The 23,090-nt window shown below is 38.3% G+C and overlaps 1 protein-coding gene across 5 annotated transcripts in view; it reads right to left on the minus strand.

The window, feature by feature from the left end:
* BTBD9 (BTB domain containing 9) overlaps window positions 1-23,090 on the minus strand; it is a 414,263-nt gene that overhangs the window by 378,422 nt on the left and 12,751 nt on the right. Inside the window, exon 1 of one of the 5 annotated variants that reach the window (XM_070777437.1) lies at window positions 6,180-7,326. The exons of 3 other annotated variants lie outside the window; for them this stretch is intronic. In XM_070777437.1, the coding sequence (XP_070633538.1) occupies window positions 6,180-6,206 (27 nt within the window). In that variant the 5' untranslated portion in view covers window positions 6,207-7,326. Of the gene's footprint in view, window positions 1-6,179; window positions 7,327-23,090 lie in introns of those variants that run through there. One more of the 5 variants, XM_070777440.1, reaches the window with a different exon arrangement.

Consider the following 23,090-nt stretch of genomic DNA (forward strand, 5'->3'; position numbering starts at 1 on the left):
ATATTAGAAAGGGGAGTAATTATCTTCGAAAGCTAAAAATGGTTATATTCTTAAATATCTACTGTACTTGCAGGTAGTACTTCCCAGATGTAAGTAACCCAGCAAGTGGATGAAAGCCCTCACTAGCGTGCAGGTGTCTGAGGTGACGATGTGGTTGACAGCTCAGAGGTGTTGTACCTGAAACTAGAATTGAGTCAGATATTCTGTCTCCACTAGACCCTCTCCACACCTTCTTGAATTCTCTGCTTGCACCAGGATTAAAGGTTAAGCCACTCCTAACCTTCACACGTCCACATGGAGGTTCATTGTCAACACGGTATGTGATGCTTTCCTGGTGGCTTAGAGGTAAAGAATCCACCTGCCAATGTGGGAGACGCTTATTCGATCCCTGGTCCTGGAAGATCCCACTTGCCACAGGGCAACTTGAGCCCGTGCCCACGACTACTGAGCCTGTGCTCTAGAGCCCAAGCACCACAACTCCTGAAGCACACGTGCCCTAGAGCCTGTGCCCTGCACCAAGAGAAGCCACCACAATGAGAAGCCCGAGCACAACTGGAGAGTAGCCCCACTCACTGCAGCTAGAAAAAAGCCCACACAGCATCGAAGACCCAGCACGGCCAAAAATACATAAAAATATTTTTAAAACTAAAAGATAAAACAAGCTATGTGAAAAAATTGTCTTTATCTCCAGAGACTGTAGTGGAATACCCTCACAGTCCAGTTTCCCCAGTTACCCGCTACTCCATGCCCACCCCCAACCGAGGGGACAGCAACAAGGAATGTGATGTAGAGGAATACGGAGGCTGAGTTAGGCAAGGAAACACCTTCAGAGAAGTAAAAGAAGCTCCTGGCCCCTGGTAGGACTATCAGAGGGCTAGCAGCATACTCATTCTCAGGGCAAATCCCTCTCCCTCAACCGCAACCTGCATTTGAAAGCCTTAGAGAGTGGATCATCTCCAGTCACCTCTGTTTTTAGGACCAAATTTGGCTTAAAAGGATCCATTTAGGAGTGTCCCCAGAACATGTGAAATTCAATCCCTTAATATGTGATACAACAGTCTAACATAGAAGTTGGCAAACTTTTTGCAAAGGGTCAGAGAGTACTTTAGGCTTTGCCCGCCATATAGCCTCTATCACAACCATTCAACCCTATCATGAGTAGCCATAGACAGCAAGTAAATGAATGAACATGGCTTTGCTCCAATAAAATTATTTACAGAGAAGGGCTGGATTTAACCCTCAGATTATAGTTTGCCATCCCTGCTCTAAGAAATGATCAAGGACTGACTATATTCTACATAAAGGATCATATTCTTTTTGTTCTTTGCTTTGATTTCTGGCTTGGTTATCCAAGCAATGTTCAAAATAAATAGCACGAGTATTTCCTATGTCAGTCATGACATTCTAAAACTCACTGGTACCTGATTTCAAAATTCCATTCTCCTCAACAAGAACTGTCACAACACTATCCAATAGTTCAATGATGATCAGATCAGATCAGTTGCTCAGTCGTGTCTGACTCTTTGAGACCCCATGAATCGCAGCACACCAGGCCTCCCTGTCCATCACCAACTCCTGGAGTTCACTCAGACTCACGTCCATCGAGTCAGTGATGCCATCCAGCCATCTCATCCTCTGTCGTCCCCTTCTCCTCCTGCCCCCAATCCCTCCCAGCATGAGTCTTTTCCAATGAGTCAACTCTTCGCATCAGGTGGCCAAAGTACTGGATGACAATATACAGCCTTGATGAACTCTTTTTCCTATTTGGAACCAGTCTGTTGTTCCATGTCCAGTTCTAACTGTTGCTTCCTGACCTGCATATACATTTCTCAAGAGGCAGATCAGGTGGTCTGATATTCCCATCTCTTTCAGAATTTTCCACAGTTTATTGTGATCCAACAGTCAACATGTTGGCATAGTCAACATGACTCCAAACAAAATAGATGTTTTCTCTACCAGAAAGGATGCCATGTACATACCCAATGAATATGTTCTCTGGTATATTATCTTAAAATTTTATCTAGGTTATCCGTGAGACTCAAATGATTAACTAATGACTCCTGATGGACAATGATAGATTCTTGGTTAACTAGCTCAAAGGTCAATTTATAATTCCTCAACTGATACATAATAAACTTTAATACTACATATATAAATATCTATTTTAGTAAGTTCTCCAGATTTGTACTTAATACGCAAAATTTCCTTTTACTAAATTTACATTCTAATTATGCTTTTCCAACTGGAGGCATGAAGCAAAGATTGTCGTGTATATGAAACAGACTTAGTAAAGAAATTTTAACAAAATAATAATTTTCATTGGCATACAGAAATAATTTTAATTAGACCAGTGATTCTCAATGAAGCTTGCCACAACAGGAATCACTGAGGAGCTTAAAACACAAAGATGCTTGGGCTCCACCCACTAGAAATTCTGATGCAGTTGGCCACTATTCTGAAGTGATTCTAATGCTCAGCCTAGAAAAGTCATTTATTTAGACTCTACTGTTCTAGGTTAACATCCCTTCTCAGGTACATAAATTGCAAACAAATTTTCTGCTAAGAAAATTTATTTAGGAAATGATCCCATTTTTAATCTTACTGCAAAGAAGCAAATGATGCTAACCCAGTTACCAGTGCTATAGCTTGTATGCAGAAAATATTTTCACCCAATGCCCTAGCTTATCCATGAAGTGACAGCTTGGGGCCACCCACTTACCATTAAAAAAAAACATGTTTTAAAAGCCACATATCAATAAAGTTAGCATTTTTAAAACATCAATTTAAATTTGATAAATAAAGAAAAAAAAATTAAAGCTCATGGAGTAAAACTATTTACTGAAATATTTCTTATACTTTAATGCTAATACTTATTCTGCTACTAACAACATATGTGGTCTTTGACAAGTGTTCTAACTTCTATGAGATTATTTCCATACCTGTAAAGACAAAGTTATAGTACATTTTTTTAAAGTTGTATTTTAGAACTCTGCCACCACATTTTAATACCACTGTTTTGTCCTGTCATATGAAATGACTCTCATGACTCAGCATATGGATGGACTCATGACTGTGATTTATTACAGCAAAAAAAAAAAAGCAAAATCAGCAAAGGTTTTGAAAAAGTACATATGGCAAAGTCTGGGGGAAACTAGACGCAAACTTTCAAGGCCCCTCTCCCAATGGAGTTATACTGAATGTGCTAAATTCCCCCAGGAAGTTGTGACAGCACATTGCCCACCGAGAAGCTTCCTAGAGACTCAGTACTCAGGGCGCTAAATGAGAGATGTTGATATAGATAAGCACTGAAAATAAGGAGCCTAAAAACCTATCTGATATACTGATTTAACCTTAGATTTGGATAGGAGAGAGGGATACTAAGTAAATAACCTACCCCATCTGCCTAAATGAATCCCTAACCCCTGACCTCCATACGCTAGATCCAAACCGTTTCATGGACAGGTTTCTTCAAAACTTTAAGGATCAGATGATTACAGTGTTATTTAAACTATTCCTGTGCACATGAGTTTTCTACTTCTTCTTATAAGCCAATTTAACCCTGACATGAAGACGTGATCACATCACACACTCAGAAATTAGTAAAAATGAAAAATTCCTATGTATAATATTGGAAAACAGAATTAAGCAAAAGGAGCCAGGACAAAGTTGGCCAATTCCAAGAAAGATATGAATATTAGCAAAAATAACTGTCATCAAAAGATTAAAGGGGAAAAAATCATGTATTAGCTCAATAAAAGCTAAAATCCCTTTTTAAACAATCATTAAGAAGTTTATTTTTAAAAGTTTTCATTGAATAGGGATAAATGAATACTTTCTTAACTTTATACACACACATCCTAACTATAATAGATATGTGTGTTTAGTCATTCAGTCATGTCTGACTCTTTGTGACCCCATGGACTGTAGCCCGCCAGGCTCCTCTGTCCATGGGACTCTCCAGGTTAGAATACTGGAGTGGGTAGCCATTGCCTTCTCCAGGGATAATAGATATAAGAAACTATTAATAATAAAAACACTAAAAACATCCCTAGAAAGTTTGGAAATAAGACAAGGATATCTATTCACCATTATTAACATTTTTCAGAGGCAAAAGACAATGCAATTAAGAAAGTTAAAGGTAAATGAATTAGGAAACAAACAAGCAAAGTAATCATTATTTGCTGATAATCTCATTGCCTACATGAAAAAAATCCATGAGAATTAACTGAAAAAAAATGAGAAAATAAGCAAGGTTCACTAAGGTGATCACATAAATTATTATAGTTGACCCCTAAACATGGGTTTAAACTGCATGAGTCCATCTATACTTGGATTTTTTCAATAGCAAATGCCACAGTACTACATGAGCCACAACTGTGGATCCTCAGATGGATAGGAGCAGAGGATACAGAGGAACCTCACACATGGAAGGCTAATTACATTTGAATTTTCAACTGTGTGGAGGGTAGGCACCCCAACCATTGTATTGTTCAGTAGTTGACTGTATATGAAAATATACAGTATTCCTTTCATGTCCAAAACAACCAGATAGAAAATATGAAGGGAAAGCTCTGCAATCTATAACTGCAATATCTAGGAATAAACTCATAGAACATGTAAAGAAGTTATAAAACTCTTCTGAGGGATTTAAGAAAAATAAGTGAAAAGACATACAGTGTTTGGAGATGTTGTAAAGATACCAATCATCTCTAAATCACCCTATAGAAAAGAATATTTGATATTTTATTGTCCCTCATATTGTTAACAAAAACAAAGCTTTAGCAGCAGAAAACAAAATTCACCAAAATGTTCTTGGTAGGGATACAGTTAAAAATAATTTGACAAATGGGCATACGTATTAGTAAACTGAGAAGGAAAAATGAGAATTTTATATTTATCAAGAGATTTTTAAAGCTGAGAGAATGTTCTAATTAATACAGGAATTAAAAGTAATAATGATCAGAACCACAACTAAGTTTTTAAAGTAAATTTGGGTAAAGAAGTTTATCTGAAAGAATAAATATGTGATTTCACATATACTCTAAAAAAGAAGAGCAACAAAAGGAGGCCAGGGTACTGGATGAGAAAGCAAATCATTCATTAGAACAATTAAGCAACGTCATTAAAACATTAAACATTAAATTTAAACATAAAATTAAACATTAAAACATTAGTCCAGAAATAAACCCAAATATACACAGGTATTCCGTATGCTGGGAAAGACTGAAGGCAAAAGGAGAAGGGGGAAGCAGAGGATGAGATGGTTAAGACAGGATCACCGACTCAATGGCCATGACTTTGAGCAAACTCAGGGAGACAGCAGAAAGACAGAGGAGCCTGACACGCTACAGTCTGCGGGGTTGCAGAGTCAGACACCGCTTAGCAAGTGAACGGTAACAACAACAGACACAGTATAGTGTGCGTGCGTGCGTGCGTGCGTGTGTGTGTGTGTGTGTAAATGCACTAACTCAATTCAGTGGGAGAAAATATAAATTTTTTCAATAAAAAATGTTGGCTAGCCATTTTGAAAAAATAAGCTGGATATTCACACAAGAGCACAAAACTAATTACATAAGAATGTTAACTTCAGCACTTTCTGTAACAGTAAAAAAAAAAACCTTAAATGCCCATTTAATGGGAACTGGATAAACAATGATAAGCCTATACAATGGAATATTGTACAATGATTTTAAAAAATAAAGTTAAATACCTTATTGACATTGAAAAATCTTAAATATATGTTTACATGCAAAAAGGCAAGCTGCAAAACAATAATATAACCTTATTTTGTTAAACACATAAAAAGCACACACCAAATTGTTAACAAGGGTTAACCCAATGGATTAACCACTGGGCTATGGGAAAAAATTTACACAGCATAATATCTATTTCTGTAATGTTTAAAATTTTTATAACAAGCATGTTCTATTGTAATAAAACTATACACAAATATTTCAATAACTTTGGCCACTAAAATCACAAATTAAACTGGTTTTTGTATAAGACAGCAAGTGCTTTAATTTGCCACATCCAGTAGTACCTGACTTAGTGATTAAGACAGAATGGTAAACAGAGGGATTATATATTACACTACAAGTAAAAAATAATTAACAATTTGAAGTCAAGGACAAAAAGTTCATTTACACTAAGACAGGCAAAAAGTAATGAATATCAGATACCTGGGTAGCATAGCCTACTATAAACATCTTCACCTTAAGAGATTTTCAGTATGACTTTTCTCAATTTACAGCATATTTTCTTGGATGTAAACAAAGTGGTCTGAAATTTGCTCCAGTTGACAGTCCCAGAGTCTAAACTTGCTGACGTTCACAGGAATAGAGCAAGGGTAATCTATTCATTCAAGCTGTTCCTTCAAGGTAAGAGGAAAGAGACGAGTAGGCAGGCAAGGGGAACAGAGACTTACTCTAAGAGAGGAAATGGTACCATTCGTGATATCATAATCAGTTACTAGTTGAGAGTTCTGAGACTTCATATGAATTCATTTACCAGGGGTGGTGGTATAGAAACTATCCAATTTTGTGTGTGTGGTTGGTTAAACTTTCCTGGATTCAAACACATCAGAATTTTTTTAAAAAAACTGCTAAAGCTGCAGTATTAAAATTCTCAGGGTTATTGACCATTTATTATGCAATAAAAAACCCACATGCATTTGTTCTCACTGAAACAGGAAACAACATCCATCAATAAGGCAAGAGCACCATATGTAGTTCACAATGCTGTAATGTTATAATTGTGAAAAAACCAAACTGACCTAAATATCAACTTCGTTACTTCAAGTCACTTACAACAGAACTGTTTACAAACTTTTCTTTCACAAGGGTTTACTATAATTTTTGAACTTGAAGTTTACTCTCCAGAGTCTAATCAGGAAATAGACAAAGACCAAAGTTCCAGGTGGAGACACCAGAGTCCTTGAACCGCTGTATAAATCTCCCCTGGGAAGCCCTCTGTGCCCCATGTATTTCTTGACTGAAAGAACTTTATGAGAAAAGAGACCTGTTCTTTAATTGCAAAATATAAATGATTTTTCTCTTGAGGAAAGAGATGGTATTTACAAGCATATGGTTTAGCAATTTCTTTCTGCACTTAGTACCCATGTGGTGTATAATTTGAAGTAGTAATCCTTAAACTTTAAATTAATATCGCTTGGGGAGATAAATGATGTCCTGCTGCATCTTAAAACACTCACAAAAAATCACATTCTACTTTCTCATGGGAAGGATGCCCCACTTCTTTTGATATATACTCTACCCTTGTCATACAACAGTTTGAATAAACAGGTGTAGACTGACAATACGGTAGGTGTAACCTTGATTCTGATATTCTGCAGATCCATTTTAAAACCTTGCAGAAGAGCAGCATCATCAGGCAGTAAAGTGCTACAGTGAGAAATATGACTGGAGTTCATGGGCATTTTCTTGTCTTGGGATTCCTGAAATGTCTTTCTTTGGGAAAAATTAAATGATTTTTAACATCCAGTCCAGCTCCAAATTCTTGTCACTCTATGATTTTATATATGTGTAAATAAATATTTATAGATACTCTCAGCTTGGAACACTAAGGAACTGTATCATAAAATATTTGATGAGATCATTTTATGGAGAGTGTATGTAATTCCATTTACCAATTACCACATGTATTTACCACTTGTTTGTCAAAGGACAAACTAGTTTCCGGAGCTATATATAATTCATTCCACAAGAGATTTATTGATCTCTCACTACAAGTGCTGCTGCTAAGCCGCTTCAGTCGTGTCCGACTCTGTGTGACCCCATAGACGGCAGCCCACCAGGCTCCCCCGTCCCTGGGATTCTCCAGGCAAGAACACTGGAGTGGGTTGCCGTTTCCTCCTCCAATGCATGAAAGTGAAAAGTCAAAGTGAAGTTGCTCAGTCGTATCCGACTGCTAGCGACCAAATGTACTGCAGCCCACCAGGCTCCTCCGTCCATGGGATTTTCCAGGCAAGAGTACTGGAGTGGGGTGCCATTGCCTTCTCCGCTACAAGTGCTAGGTGATACAAACACAAAGATTAATAAAAGAAAGTTGCACCTTTGAAGAACTCACTGTCCACTGAGGAAAGTAGGACTAGATGAGAAGTCAAGTCAACACTAGAACTAGCCATGAGTTTATGATTTGTAGAAAGTCAAAGACAGTTGTCTTCCATAGATACTGTACCAAAACATATACAAAAAATTGTTATACTCTTGTATCAGAATAAGAGTTAATATTCAAATAATTAGCTAATTGTTTTCAAAATGGGGTATTCACATCCTAGGAGAGTAGAATACAAATCATAGAAATTTGGGGGAAAAAATCTTAACACTTGCATGAGTGCTCAGTCACTTGAGTCATGTCCCACTCTTTGCAACCCTATGGACTGTAGTCCACCAGGCTCCTCTGTCCACGGGATTCTCCAGGGAGGAATACTAGAGTGGGTGTCATACCCTCTTCTAGGGGATCTTCCTGACCCAGGGACTGAACTCACATCTGCCTGCATCTCCTGCATTACAGATGGATTCTTTATCCACTAAGGTACCTGGGAAGCCCCTCTTAACACTTTTAACGATATATATTTTTAACCTAGAAAAATGAGCTAAAAGGAATTGTCCTCCTTTGTTCAAGGGAAATATCAGGTTTGCCTGGGCCTGCTACTTGAATTTACCAAAAATTATATAGTTTAAGTTATTGCTTACAAAATGACAAGTGAATTTTAAAAGGTTCCTACAAGGAAACCACTGGTTGAAGATAATATAACATTGCCAACACAAGCAGACAACAAGAAAACAGCCATTAGGACAACTCTACTCCTAGTAGTCAGATTTTATAAGGTGACTCGTCCCCCAGTAAGTCCCAGAGAGCTAATACACAGCATAGTGAACATAGACAGCAACGTTGTATTATAGTCAAACTTGCTAAGAAACGAAAGCTTAATTATTCTAACCACTAAAAAGAAATAATTACGTAACATGATAGAGGTCCTGATTATTGTATCATGGCAATCATATTATAATAAATAAATGTAGCAAATCAACATGTACATCTTGAATTTACAGTTAGATGTCAAATATATTTCAATAAAAGTAACCCTCAATTTTGAAATTGGTGAGATCATTTGCAACATATTCTATTATTAACAACAAATTTTCATAATAAAGGCATTAAAATGACTTCAGACTATACTACAAAGCTACAGTAACCAAAACAGTACAGTACTGGAGTAAAAACAGAAATATAGATCAATGAAACAGCATAGAAAGCCCAGAAATAAACCCATGCACCTAAGGTCAATTAATTTATGACAAAAGAGGCAAGAATATACAATGGAGAAAAGGTGGTCTCTTCAATAAGATAAGCAGTGCTTGAAAAACTGGACAGTTACACGTAAAAGAATGAAATTAGCAAATTCTCTAACATCATACACAAAAATATACTCAAAATTGATCAAAGACCTAAATGTTAAGGCTGGACACTACACAACTCTTAGAGGAAAACACAGGCAGAACACTCTTTGACATAAATGGTAGCAATATCTTTTTTGATTTACCTTTCAGAGTAATGAAAGTGAAAACAGAAATAAACAAATGGGACCTAATTAAACTTTATAGCTTTTGCAGAGCAAAGGAAATCATAAACAAAAAAAAGACAACCAACAGACTAGGAGAACATATCTGTAAACGAAGCAACCAACAAGGGATTAACCTCCAAACTATATAAGCAGCTCATGCAGCTCTTTGTCAAAAAACAACTCAATCTAAAAAAAAGTACAGAAGATCTAAATAGGCATTTCTCCAAAGACATACAGATGGCCCAAGTATATGAACAGATGTTCAACATCATTAATTTTTAGAGAAATGCAAATGAAAACTACAGTGAGGCATAACCTCACATCAGTCAGAATGACCATCATCAAAAAGTCTACAAACAATAAATGCTAGAGAGTGGGTAGAGAAAAGAGAACCCTCCTACACTGTTGGTGGCAATGCAAATTGGTACAACCACCTGGGAGAACAGTACAGAGGTTCCTTAAAAATAAAGGAAAAACTAAAAACAGAACTACCAAATGATCCAGCAATCCCACTACTGGGCATATATCTGGAGAAAACCATACTTCAAAAAGATACATGCATCCCAAAGTTCACTGAAGCACTATTTTCAATAGTCAAGACCTGGAAGCAACCAAATGTCCACTGACAGACGAATGTATAAAGAAGATGTGGTACATATATATACAAGGGAGTATTATTCAGCCATAAAAAAGAACAAAATAATGCCATTTGCAGCAACATGGGTGGACCTAGAGATTATCATACTAAGTGAAGTAAGTCAGAGAAAGACAAATATCATCTGATATCATTCATGTGGAATTTAATTTTTAAAAATGATACAAATGAACCTATTTACAAAAAGACTCACAGATTTTGAAAACAAACTTATGGTTATCAAAGCAGAAATGTGAGGGAGAAGAGATAAATTAGGAACTTGAGATTAACATATACACACTACTATACATAAAATAGATAACCGACAAGGACCTATTGCATAGCACAGGGAACCCTACTCCATATTCTGTAATAACCTATAGGGTAAAGAATCTGAAAAATAATAAATATATGTAAATATACAGCTAAATCACTTTGCGTACACCTGAAACTAACACAACATATAGTAAATCAAGTATACTCTGATATATGTATATATTATAAAGGCAGAAACTTAAAACAAAGTAACAATCTATTAAATAGTAACAAATTTTGCAGTAGGGACACAGCAAGATCAGTTCAGTTCAGTTCAGTCACTCAGCTCAGTTCAGTCTCTCAGCCGTGTCCGACTCTTTGCGACCCCATGAACCGCAGCACGCCAGGCCTCCCTGTCCATCACCATCTCCTGGAGTTCACTCAAACTCACATCCATGGAGTCAGTGATGCCATCCAGCCATCTCATCCTCTGTCGTCCCCTTTTCCTCCTGCCCCCAATCCCTCCCAGCATCAGAGTCTTTTCCAATGAGTCAACTCTTCGCATGCGGTGGCCAAAGTACTGGAGTTTCAGCTTTAGCATCATTCCTTCCAAAGAACACCCAGGGCTGATCTCCTTTAAAATGGACTGGTTGGATCTCCCTGCAGTCCAAGGAACTCTCAAGAGTCTTCTCCAATACCACAGTTCAAAAGCATCAATTCTTCGGCGCTCAGCTTTCTTCATAGTCCAACTCTCACATCAGTACATGACCACTAGAAAAACCACAGCCTTGACTAGACGGACCTCTGTTGGCAAACTAATGTCTCTGCTTTTCAATATGCTATCTAGGTTGGTCATAACTTTTCTTCCAAGAGACACAGAAAGTACTTCTTACCTAATAATAATGGTTATCTATACCAGGTAGCTCAGTGGTTAAAAAGAAAAACATCTACCTGCAATGCAGGAGATATAGGTTCCATCCCTGGGTGGGGAAGATCCCTTAGAAAAGGAAATGGCAACCTCTCCAGTATTCTTGCTGGGGAAATCCCAAGGACAGAGGAGCCTGGCTGGTTACAGTCAATGTGGTCACAAAAAAGTAGGACAGGACTGAACAACAAGCACAATAACAAATAATAATGGTTACTATTATTGAGGACTTATGTATAAGCTAGGCAGAGTCCTTAGCATTTTACACACACCATCCTACCCAGTATTCAAACAACTGGATTAAGCACATACTGTTCTTTTATTTAACAGACAGGAAAAATTGAAGGACAAACAAGATTAGACAACAAGTCCAAGGACACAGACAATAAATCGCATTTTTAAACCAAAGTCTGTCAAAGTTCTGAACTTATTAGAGCTATGCTGTAGTAATACTGAAGAAATCAGACTACTGACTACTAGACCTGCTAATTAGCTCCTCAGACCAGCAGTTCTCAATTTTTTTTTTTTAAATACACTCTATTCAGACCAGGTAAAATATGCCATGGTGTTTAAAAAAAAAAAAAAAAAAAAAAGGCAGTGTCATTTTTCAATCCAACTTTTTTACCTACAATGTTTTAAAACTCTACTGAAAAATTACAGATCAAGAATATTATTAACACAAATATGCATCAATATACACTGTAGGTAACTAGCTAAACAACTTGTAACAAATTAAACTGATAATGACAAGATTAAACAGTAATTTATAAAGGAAGAACAGAAACAACTTGAAAAACACAACCAACTCAACATAACAGTGATATGTATGTTTACAAAAATATAAAATAATTCTAACTTATGCATGTTCACATGTGGAATAGGAGTTCTATAATGCTGCTGCTGCTGCTGCTAAGTCACTTCAGTCGTGTCCGACTCTGTGCGACCCCAGAGACGGCAGCCCACCAGGCTCCGCCGCCCCTGGGATTCTCCAGGCAAGAACACTGGAGTGGGTTGCCATTTCCTTCTCCAATGCATGAAAGTGAAAAGTGAAAGGGAAGTCGCTCAGTCGTGTCCAACTCTTCACAACCCCATGGACTGCAGCCTACCAGGCTCCTCTGTCCATGGGATTTTCCAGGCAAGAGTGCTGGAGTGGGGTGCCATTGCCTTCTCCGAATAATGCTGCTACAGACTGCTTAAGTTAGACTTCTTAGTAGAACACCAAATCAGAATCTTTTATGAACTCCTGTATTATGCTAACATGGATTTATGAATGCCACATTGTGCATATTCTTAATGCTTCCCTTGTATGGTCACTAACAAGGCGCCAAAGGATATATACATGAAAGACTATGAGATCTCCTGACATTTGCCAGTATTTTCTCATCAAGGCCTACCAGTAACCTTGGGCCATATTTTAAGAAGCATTTTCCTTGACTGGGCAATGCTCCTGGCTCAGTTTGGCAATGACATCTAATTCTGGGGTGGCTGCGAGAAGCTACTCTTTTATTCAATCACAAAATATCTGAGACTCCCAAAGCAAATATGGCCCAATATACACAGTAATTTGCAGTATTATTTTTATTTTCTACTTAGTACTTCAGTTCTCTAAATCCAGTCTCTAATTAAAACAATCTTTCCCAAATACCTTCAAACAAAAGCATTCATATCAGGTATCCTAAAACAAAATAACAAGTGACCCAAGTGAGTTTCATTCTATTAATATTATTATATTTCCCCAAATATTGAAGCTTGTTTCTTCTTTCTTCCCTACGGAGTACCTTCTTGAGTTTATGCTTCAGAAAGGGATTAAAGGTACAGAAACTCACCACCAGATTTCATTAACCTACTACCCAAAGACCTACATTATTCAGTCACCAACCTAACCCTCAGTCTCTCAGCTCTTGTCTGTGCCACTGTGTAACACCCTGTAAGACAACCCTCTGTAAGATGGAAATGACAAGTCACAGACTGCAACTGGCTATCATTTATAGATCTCAGAGTTTATATAATTATCCTTTTGGGGGTTATCAGCCTTACTGATCTCAAGTCTATTGAAAATTATATGAACTGTACACTAGGAACAGAAAAATATATGCACCAAGAGCCCAAAAAAAACAATGAAAAAGTCATGATGAGTACAGAGGTTATTAGTTGTAATAATATTTGAAAATATAGGACAGCCATTTCTCTTTAATTTCTTCAGTGGCATCTTATGGGTCTGTAATATTCTGGCCCAGATTTAAATTATATGATATTTTCCTAATTAATAAAGGTTATTATAGCATGAACTCCCATTAAAGCAGTGGAATCATCAATTGCAACAATTTAATTTCCTTGTAGTGAAGCTACTGTGAACATTTGGATTATTGTCTGGGTAAAGGAAATTGGCTTTTCATTTGTAGATGTTATAAAAATGTTCTTCTGTGCATACTTTGATGCAGTTTGTTAAACCCTGCTATCTTGGCTATCTTCTGAGAAAACTGAAATAAAAAAAAAATCAACTGAGAAATTAGTCCACTAAAAATCTTGATTTACAAATTTATTTGTTGCCATTCTAGCACATAATCTAAAGGACATGTTCACAAATTATACTAGTCTTCCTTTTGCCGCCCCGCCCCCCACCACTACATATAATCCCTTCCCTTTGGTTTTATGAGCATTGTCTTTGTTCCTCCAACATACCATTCTCTACTGCAATGAAAAGAAAGAATAAAACTCAGAGACAAATATCCTCATGTAGTCTAGTAGTTACTGTCCAAAATAAGACCCACTGACCCAAATCTATGGCTTAGGCCAAGTGAAAGTGAAAGTCACTCAGTCCCGTCCAACTCTTTGTGACCCCATGGACCATACAGTCCATGGAATTCTCCTGGCCAGAATACTGGAGTAGGTAGCCATTCCCTTCTCCAGCAGACCTTCCCAACCCAGGGATTGAACCCAGGTCTCCCACATTGCAGGCGGATTCTTTACCAGCTGGGCCACCAGGGAAGCCCTTCTACAGCCAAAGCCAAATTTATAGTGTATACACAGAATAAGGGGATGAATAGCATGTATCAAGAAAATGACTCATTTTAGGAACAAAAATTTTAGGCAAAGAGTTCAAGAAATCCACATCTCTTACAATTAGAGAAAAAATGGACTTTTCCTGTAAAACTGTCATCTTTTCATGATCCAAACTTAATCCCACCCCAGATCTTCCACAAACCCCTGTGAATATACAACCATGGGGCCTGCCTGTATGTGCACATATAAAATTCACCCGCACTGTGGAAGAATAAAGTGCATTAAAAAAGAACGCATGCTTCTCCCTTTCTGTCTTAGAACAAAAACTCTAAAGGGTAGTGGATAGGTCTTCTGTATTCTGTGCACTAATACCCCCAAGGTGCTACTGAATAATTGATGAGCTTATGATTAGACTGCTATTCTCAGTTCTGAACAATATTCACAGGCCAAATTTAATTCACATTTAATACTGAATTCTACCTCTTTTATCGTCATCAAAATATGCATCAAGGCTGTTCTCTGTTTCTTAGAATTCCATCAGTTGATTCTTTACCTAAAGTCATAATCTTGGTATGTGACCAGCTCAACCACAGTACCAACTTGGGATGTCACTGACACAAATTTTCATAGCCCATCAAGAAAAGCTACCAGGGCCATGCCTTTGCAAGAGAGCAAGCCTCCAATGCAGACATGTTTAGGAATGTAATTAGAACTAACTATATTAACACAAGAGGAAGAGATGCCAGTTATACTTTATATAAATAGACTACTTTCTTATTGGTATTTCTAAAAGAAAAAATAAACAGTAATTAATAAAACTTATGTTAAGATGCAGTTCATTCAGTTTAATGCCATCATATTATCTGACAAACATAAAATGATCAAATGTAGCAGAAATCCTGCAGTACACAAATGCCTGCAATCTATTTCCTCCTCCAAGTTTATAAAAGAAGCTTATGTTTTACTTGGCTAACAGGGTGGCGTCAGCTGCTGATAAGGAACGTTCGTAAAATACTTCCTGTGCTGTGCTATGCCTATGGGTAAATCTAAAGTAACCCATACACCCTGTGGAGGAGGAGGGATTTAAATAATGGAAGAAGGCAGCTTTTTAAGGATATTAAATACAAGATGTTCCATGTAGACAAGATGGCAAAGGCAAGAATCTCGGGGTGTTATCAGAAAATGTGACACTGAAAACGAAGTGTGCTTTGAGTACCAACAGAAAAGAAACAGAAACACACAAACAGTACGGTAGATCTCGCACTATGAAATCTATCTAAACTAGGAGGCCTTCAGGGGAACACAGATCGGAGACTGGGACACGGTTCTGCGGGGTAAGATCTGGGCAAATCATTTCAAGTCTCTGAGATTCATCTTCTATCTTAGAAAAGGCGTGGCTGGAGTTAGGCCACGTTCTGTTGTCCCTTCAAGTTCTAAATCTCTATATAACTAAATCATATATGGAGGATCAGTGACCTCATGTGACTGTTGGAAGTATAAACTGGTTCAGCTTTTTAGAGGTTAGCTTAGCACAATCTGTCAAATTTTTAAATATATATTTCCTATAATCCAGCAACTGTGCTTCTAGAATATTTAATTCAGCATTGCTTGCAATAGCAGACAGGTGAGGGGAAGGGTGATAAATTGCAATGCATTCATACAATACAGCCATTAATAAGAAGGGAAGAGATCAAAAGCTCTGACCAGAGCTCCAAAACACAGTAAGTAAAGAGGACAGGCTTTAGTTCAATAGGATTCAACTACCTAAACATATGTAAGTGTATGTATACATTTAAGAAGGCACTGAAATATCTACTGAATGAATTAAATACACATGGAAAAAAGAACTGCAAGGCCACACACCAACTATTAACAGCAGTAAGTAACCTCGCAGGAGGGGGTAGGAGTTAGGGGATGGAAGGGAATAAATGGGAAGGTTTATGTTTAAACTCAATGCACTTCTGGAGAGTAGCCTTTTTTTTATTATTGGAGTACAACAGCTTTACATTGTTGTGGTATTTCCTTCTTTTAAAATAAGAATCGATTTATCTTTTATTTAAATATTTCAAAAAGTTTTAAGAAGTGGAACCTTTAAAAAGTGATGAAATACCTGTTTATCTAAAGGAAGCCTCCCCCCCACCCTCCACCACCAAACAAAAGGATGAAAACACTGATATAGATTATCTCTGACCTGCTGTACTTTTCTGAGAGGTAATTTGAGAAGAAAAGAGCAAACATTGATGGAACAGATTTTTAGTAAATAAGAGATTTTTAATAGCTAAAATAAGCCAAAACGAAATCCTGGAGGGCAGTGACGAGGTCTTTGTCGCATCCCACAAGGACAGTATTCAACAAACAAATATCACACTGGAATGAAATGATCCAAGCACAGGTTGGAGACACAGATTTGGGACTCCATGTCGCTCTCAGGAACTGATTATAAAAATACATGTGCTCATCTTAAAAATCTCTCTCAACAGTTTACAACCAAATCTTTTCATTAAGACGTTCTGCCTCCCTCTAATATTTAGCAGGTATTTGGTTTACAAATTTCCACTTTGCTAATCAAGGCTATATTCCTGTATCACACTTTGCATGATGTTTCTCATATTTTTCAAGTATTTTAAAACTTAAAACAATTATTATGCAGCACCTTTTTTGGTGTTCTCTTCCTAAGTGTCTTGTGATTTATGGTTTTTCAGTTGTGAACTCTATAGATACTTCAAGAATGTAAACAAGCATTAACAAACAGTATAGTCTTGAGAGTTAACATTCTGGTAAAAATTCTTTGCTATATCACTATTTTATTTTTCCATCCACAAAAACATAAAACACTGGCTGACGTGCTTTTTAGTGCACAGGTCTGCATTCTCAGAACAGAGGAAGGATGCTGCTGCTGCTGCTAAGTCGCTTCAGTCGTGTCCGACTCTGTGCGATCCCGTAGACAGCAGCCCACCAGGCTCCCCCATCCCTGGGATTCTCCAGGCAAGAACACTGGAGTGGGTTGCCATTTCCTCCTCCAATGCACGAAAGTGAAAAGTGAAAGTGAAGTCGCTCAGTCGTGTCCGACTCTTCTCGACCCCATGGACTGCAGCCTACCAGGCTCCTCCGCCCATGGGATTTTCCAGGCAAGAGTACTGGAGTGGGTTGCCACTGCCTTCTCCAGAGGAAGGATAGGGCTGTTCTTTCTACATGCCAATATTATTTAGTTTGTTGGGATAAGCCTGTGTTGATTTAGATCTAAGGGGAAGGACTGAGGGAAAGCAAGTGTTTAAGAATGAAAAGTTCACAAAGGAAATGATTCACACAACTCAGTTCCAGGTATATTTGCTTCTCAGCTAATATTCAACTCAACAAGCAATTGGGCATAGCCTAGCTATGGGCGAGAAAATAACAGGTGATGAGCATTACCCATAAATACAAACTTGAAGAGCTAATTACTTTTCTCCTGTGCTGTAACACCTGTAACTTAAAGCGATCACACAGCAGTGATCACCACAGTTTGTTCTCCAATCTTACCCCTTTCACAATTAACAGAAGATGACATTCCAAAAACAAGTAATGTAAAAGTTTTAGAATTCTTAAACCTTTCCCATAGAAACAACATTCCAATATCTTGTGGCCAGTCACAAATGCATCTTTATTCCCAAAAGTGCTTAAGGATCAGACCACTATGGAAACTACCCATAACACTATACAAAAATGCTGAGTCTCAATGTGGGAAGAAAAAAAAGATACCTCATTTAGCTTCAGGGCGATAGGAGAGAAAATTCTTCTCCACTTGCCCCTGCTTGCTGGATAAGACCCAGGAATTACCACTCTGCCTTCTTCACTGGTTTCATCTGCAGATTTTTCAGCAGGCTCTCTCTCTCTCTGGCTCCACTCAGCATGACAGAATTTTCATGCACTCTCCTGCCCCCTTGGAGTTACACTGGCCAAAATGGTAGCTAATCACTGAACCCTTCCTTGAATTCATGGAGTCCAAGTTGAGACATGCTATAAAATAAACACTGTATTTCAAAGACTTATGAAAACATCTTCCTTATTTTTTCACACTGAGATGTTGAAATGACAATATTTTAGATATACTGGGCTTAATAAAAGTATCTCTAAATTAATTTGACCTGTTTTTCTTTCCTTCATCATGGCTACTAAAAAGTTTCAATTACAAACATAGCTTGCATCTGTAGCTCCCATCATGTTTCTTCTGGCAGAACTCCTTATAAATTGTATTAGAAAAGGCAGTAAAAACTAACCAGAGTCACACTGCCTGAATTCAAATCTTGGCACCACCACTTATTACTGTATAACCCTTGACACAGTGGGTTTCTAAGCCTTGTTTTTCTAAGCCTCCATGTTTTCTTCTATAAAATGTGGTGGTACCAAAGTACTGTATCTTACAGGACTGCTGGTAGAATTAAGTAAGGTAAAACAATTACTATGGTGCCTGACACATAATAAATGTTCAGTATTAACCACTATTATCACTCCACTATACTATTATTATTATTCACTAATACATGAGGGGGAAAAGGAGAGACAAGTGGATAAAAAAATGGAAAGAGGGCACAAACACAGACAGTCCAGAGAGAATTTCGCGTTTCTCTTCCAAAGACACAGCACCCATGGAGACCCACACTACTCAGAGGCAGCATCTGAGTATTTCCAGTACGCTTTCTTCCACATGAGTATGTCAGAGGACATGGAAACACACAGTTAAGAGGGCATGGCCACTACTGCAGCAGTTTGGTATCAGCAAAGTTGGTAACCTCACTCGTAAATGAGAAGAAAGGATTAAAGTTCTCTGAAGTCTGTTTCAACTATTGAACACTCTTCTCTCTTTTCAAAATGGCTGCAGAGCAAAACCAGCTACATCAGAAGTCCAGTTTAGTCACTCAGTTGTGTCCGACTCTTTGTAACCCCATGAATCGCAGCACGCCAGGCCTCCCTGTCCATCACCATCTCCCGGAGTTCACTCAGACTCACGTCCATCGAGTCAGTGATGCCATCCAGCCATCTCATCCTCTGTCGTCCCCTTCTCCTCCTGCCCCCAATCCCTCCCAGCATCAGAGTCTTTTCCAATGAGTCAACTCTTTGCATGAGGTGGCCAAAGTACTGGAGTTTCAGTTTTAGCATCATTCCTTCCAAAGAACACCCAGGGCTGATCTCCTTTAGAACTTAAGCACAGACACTGCCTTACCACCACTTGTCCAGCCTATAGTGAAAACCAGGGATCTCCTGAGATTTCATTGTCTTCTCTCATACAACCAAGCTTTTACTACTGGAAATTCTTATATTCTCCTCATCTGGCTAAATTCGCCTGCTCTTTCGAGGTTCAGAAACAGACCTCACACCCTTCAGCAACAGCCTCCACTGATACTGCCCATCTTCGTCAGGTGTCTCTTTTATGTGCTTTGATATCAGCTTGTTTTCCTCCATCACTGCCCCATCAACAGCATCCAGTGATCTCGTTAGTGATTTGTCTTATTGGTAAGCAAACTTCCAGAGAGTAATAACGTGAATTCATGCAAAAAATACTGAATTAATGTCTTAGTCCTCTTTATATTCCCAGTAGCTAATACAGTTTCTAGCATGTTTAAGCCCTCAAAATTAACCAAAAAAGGCCATATAGATATTAACAGCTCTCTCCCCTGAATTCCAGATCTCAACATCCCATTGCCTAGTTTCTCTACTTGGTTACCTCAAAAGTACTTCAAAATTCACTTTGTCCTCCCTACATCTTTCTGCCACTAAAAAACCTGCCCTACAATGTTCCCCAGCTCTGTGAACCCAATTATGGAAACCAGAATGACATCTACTTCAACCTTACCTCCCATACCTAATTTATCAGCAAGCCTTTTAATTTTACCTCCTAAATGAGCTCTCAAACTCATTTACTTCTTGGCAACTTTCATTCTAGTCCACACCACCCCTGTCTCTCACTCAGACTATCTTTCTAACCCATCTCTCTGTTTTTACTCCAAACTGTCCCCATACAGCAACCAGACTGAATGTCACATTCTAAAACTGATTATGAACTCTTTACCTCAACCCCTCCATGACTCTCATCCCCACTTAAATACCTTCAGTGGCTTCCCAAGTCTCTTAACATAAGAGAAGGAAAAACACTTAACTAGGCCTTCGAGGCTTGTGGAGTCTGGCTCCCTTCTGACTCCACAGTCATTTCCCTAATGTTCCTTGGCACATGATAAGCTCCCTCAGGCCAGAGGGCTTTGGCATAGTTATAGCCAATCCTGTAATCAGGCAACCTTATATGAGACACTCAGTCAACTGGAGAGTTCTCCTGCTGGCTTTGAAGAAGTTGTCAGGTTGTGAGAGGGCCCTGAAGTTAGACCTGAAAGTGGCCTCTAGGAGCTGAGAGGGACCCCCAGTAAGAAAATGAGGACCTCAGTCATTCTGCTAACAACCAAAGAGCCTGGTGGAGGACCCCAAATCTCAGATGAGACCACAGCCCCTGCAGTCCCCTCAAATTCAGCCTGGTAAGACCCAGAGCAGAGAACATAGCTATCCCATGCCTGGACTTCTGACCTACAGAAATTATCATGAGGGGCTGCAGTTTCAAGCTGTAAGTGTGTGACACATCAACAGAAAACGAATGCAGTGGCCATCAACCCTATCAGACTCCACACCCACTTTTTATAACAAAAATTTTGCTATATTGCCTACTGTTCTGTAATAAAATTCATAGACTGAGAACCTACTACTTATAAAAAATACATTAGCTATAAGGGAGAGATTTTTAAATAATTTATAATAAAATAATATGCATTTCAACCAAATTAGAAAACCAAACTGTCCCTATAAATTTTCATAATGCCTTCTGAGAAGAGAGTCCATAACCGTAGCCTCTGCTTGCCAGGACACTGTATCTAGAACACACTGATTCAAAATTAGAATATTTAATCTTAAAATGCTTATTGCTTGCTAATTTTGTTTCTTTACACATCATGTTGTAAAGGATGTCTCTGAAAATCACAATAGCATAATATCGTTGTTCTAACCTTTTCCCAAAATGAACTTAAGAAGGTTTGAAAGCCTCATAATTTCCTTTTATCCCTCCTCCTCCTCAATTATTTAGTACTCACTGGGCACGTGATACTGTTACTCGAAATTAATTTTCACACTTAAATAGACTTTTAAAGCTTCTAATTAATTTCCCAACTCTCGTTTTTTACATGTGAACAGATAATCACCATCATCTAGAGGCTCATTATACACACTATAAAATATTTCACCCCAGCTGTGAAGCTGGCCATAGTAAATACATTTTGTTGCCTTAATCAAGATTTATGATAACATAATAATGTAATTTTTAAAGGCCACATGCCAAAGTACTTTCTAAATTAATAAAAATACTTAGTACTTAACCTATAACACACTTTAAAATCATCACACAGTCTCGCAGGTAGCTCTGTGCCTCTGTGCCCAGGGCTAGTAACAACTGATGGAGAACCTGTCACCGAGCCCATTTACTTGATTTATTTTACAGTAGCCTTCTAAGGCCACATACATAATGGGTACACACTGTGTGATGGGAAAATAAATTATTTAGTCTGGACAACCGGACCGTGTTACCACTAAGTTATTAATTCACTGAGGGGGGAAATACCCTGAATAGCCTTTTTTCATACACAATAGCAACACTATTTAGTAACTATTTACAGAATCCCAGGAACCTAGAGCTAGAAAGGACTTAAGGATCATAACCATGGTTTTTTACAAATGAGGAAACGGAGAAACCTGTCCAAGCTTACAGCGATCAGTGGCAGAAACTAGGATAAGGTAAGGGGAGATAAGGCTATGGGTTCTAAATCTCCTCAGTCAGAAAATGGGGATAACCACAGCCCTGATAGGGTGGTTACGAAAATGCAGTGAAATAATAAAATACATGAAGGACACAGTATATGCTTGACACGTGATACCATAACTATCATTTTCTTGCCCTGGGTTTCCTCCACCAATTTCCCCTATCACATTTTTTATTTTTTTTAACCAAAACATCATTTAGGATGATATACATTTGGTGATGATCTTCTGACAGGTATACTGCATTGATATACAAATTAGAGCAAACTATTTCATTCAGGAACAGAAGTACTCACTAGGAGGCTACAGGAAGCAGCTGACTCCAAGCCTCAGGTGTTAAGCCTATACCCCTCAACGGTTTAAAATACTTTCAACTTGTTGGACTGAGCCCGTATCAGCTTAGCCAAGGTGGACAGCATATAGGCCAGTTTTTTGAAAACTGTTTATTTTTTTGGTTGCGCTGGGTCTTTGTTGCTGCACACGGGCTTTCTCTAGTTGCCGTGAGCAGAGGCTACTCTCTAGTCGTGGTGCACAGACTGCTCACTCTCTTGGGGCGGAGCACAGGCTCTGGGTATGGGCTTCAGTAGTGGTGGTGCACAGGTTTTAGCTGCCCGCAGCATGTGGAATCTCCCCAGACCAGGGATCAAACCCACGTCTACTGCACCGCCAGGTGGATTCCCATCTGCGGCACCACCAGGGACTTACGTCAGTTTTTCAATACAGTACTTTACACATAGTTTCTAATTCCTTTTCCAGTATTTACTCAAACTTTTCATAAGATTATCTTTACCCGTGGTCACCTCTTCCTAACCTGAATTTCACTCCTGAATCCACTGAAGTCTCATTAGCAGCCCACTGCT

Source organism: Bos indicus, chromosome 23, assembly GCF_029378745.1.
Source record: "Bos indicus isolate NIAB-ARS_2022 breed Sahiwal x Tharparkar chromosome 23, NIAB-ARS_B.indTharparkar_mat_pri_1.0, whole genome shotgun sequence".
In the NCBI taxonomy this organism is placed as follows: Eukaryota; Metazoa; Chordata; class Mammalia; order Artiodactyla; family Bovidae; genus Bos; species Bos indicus.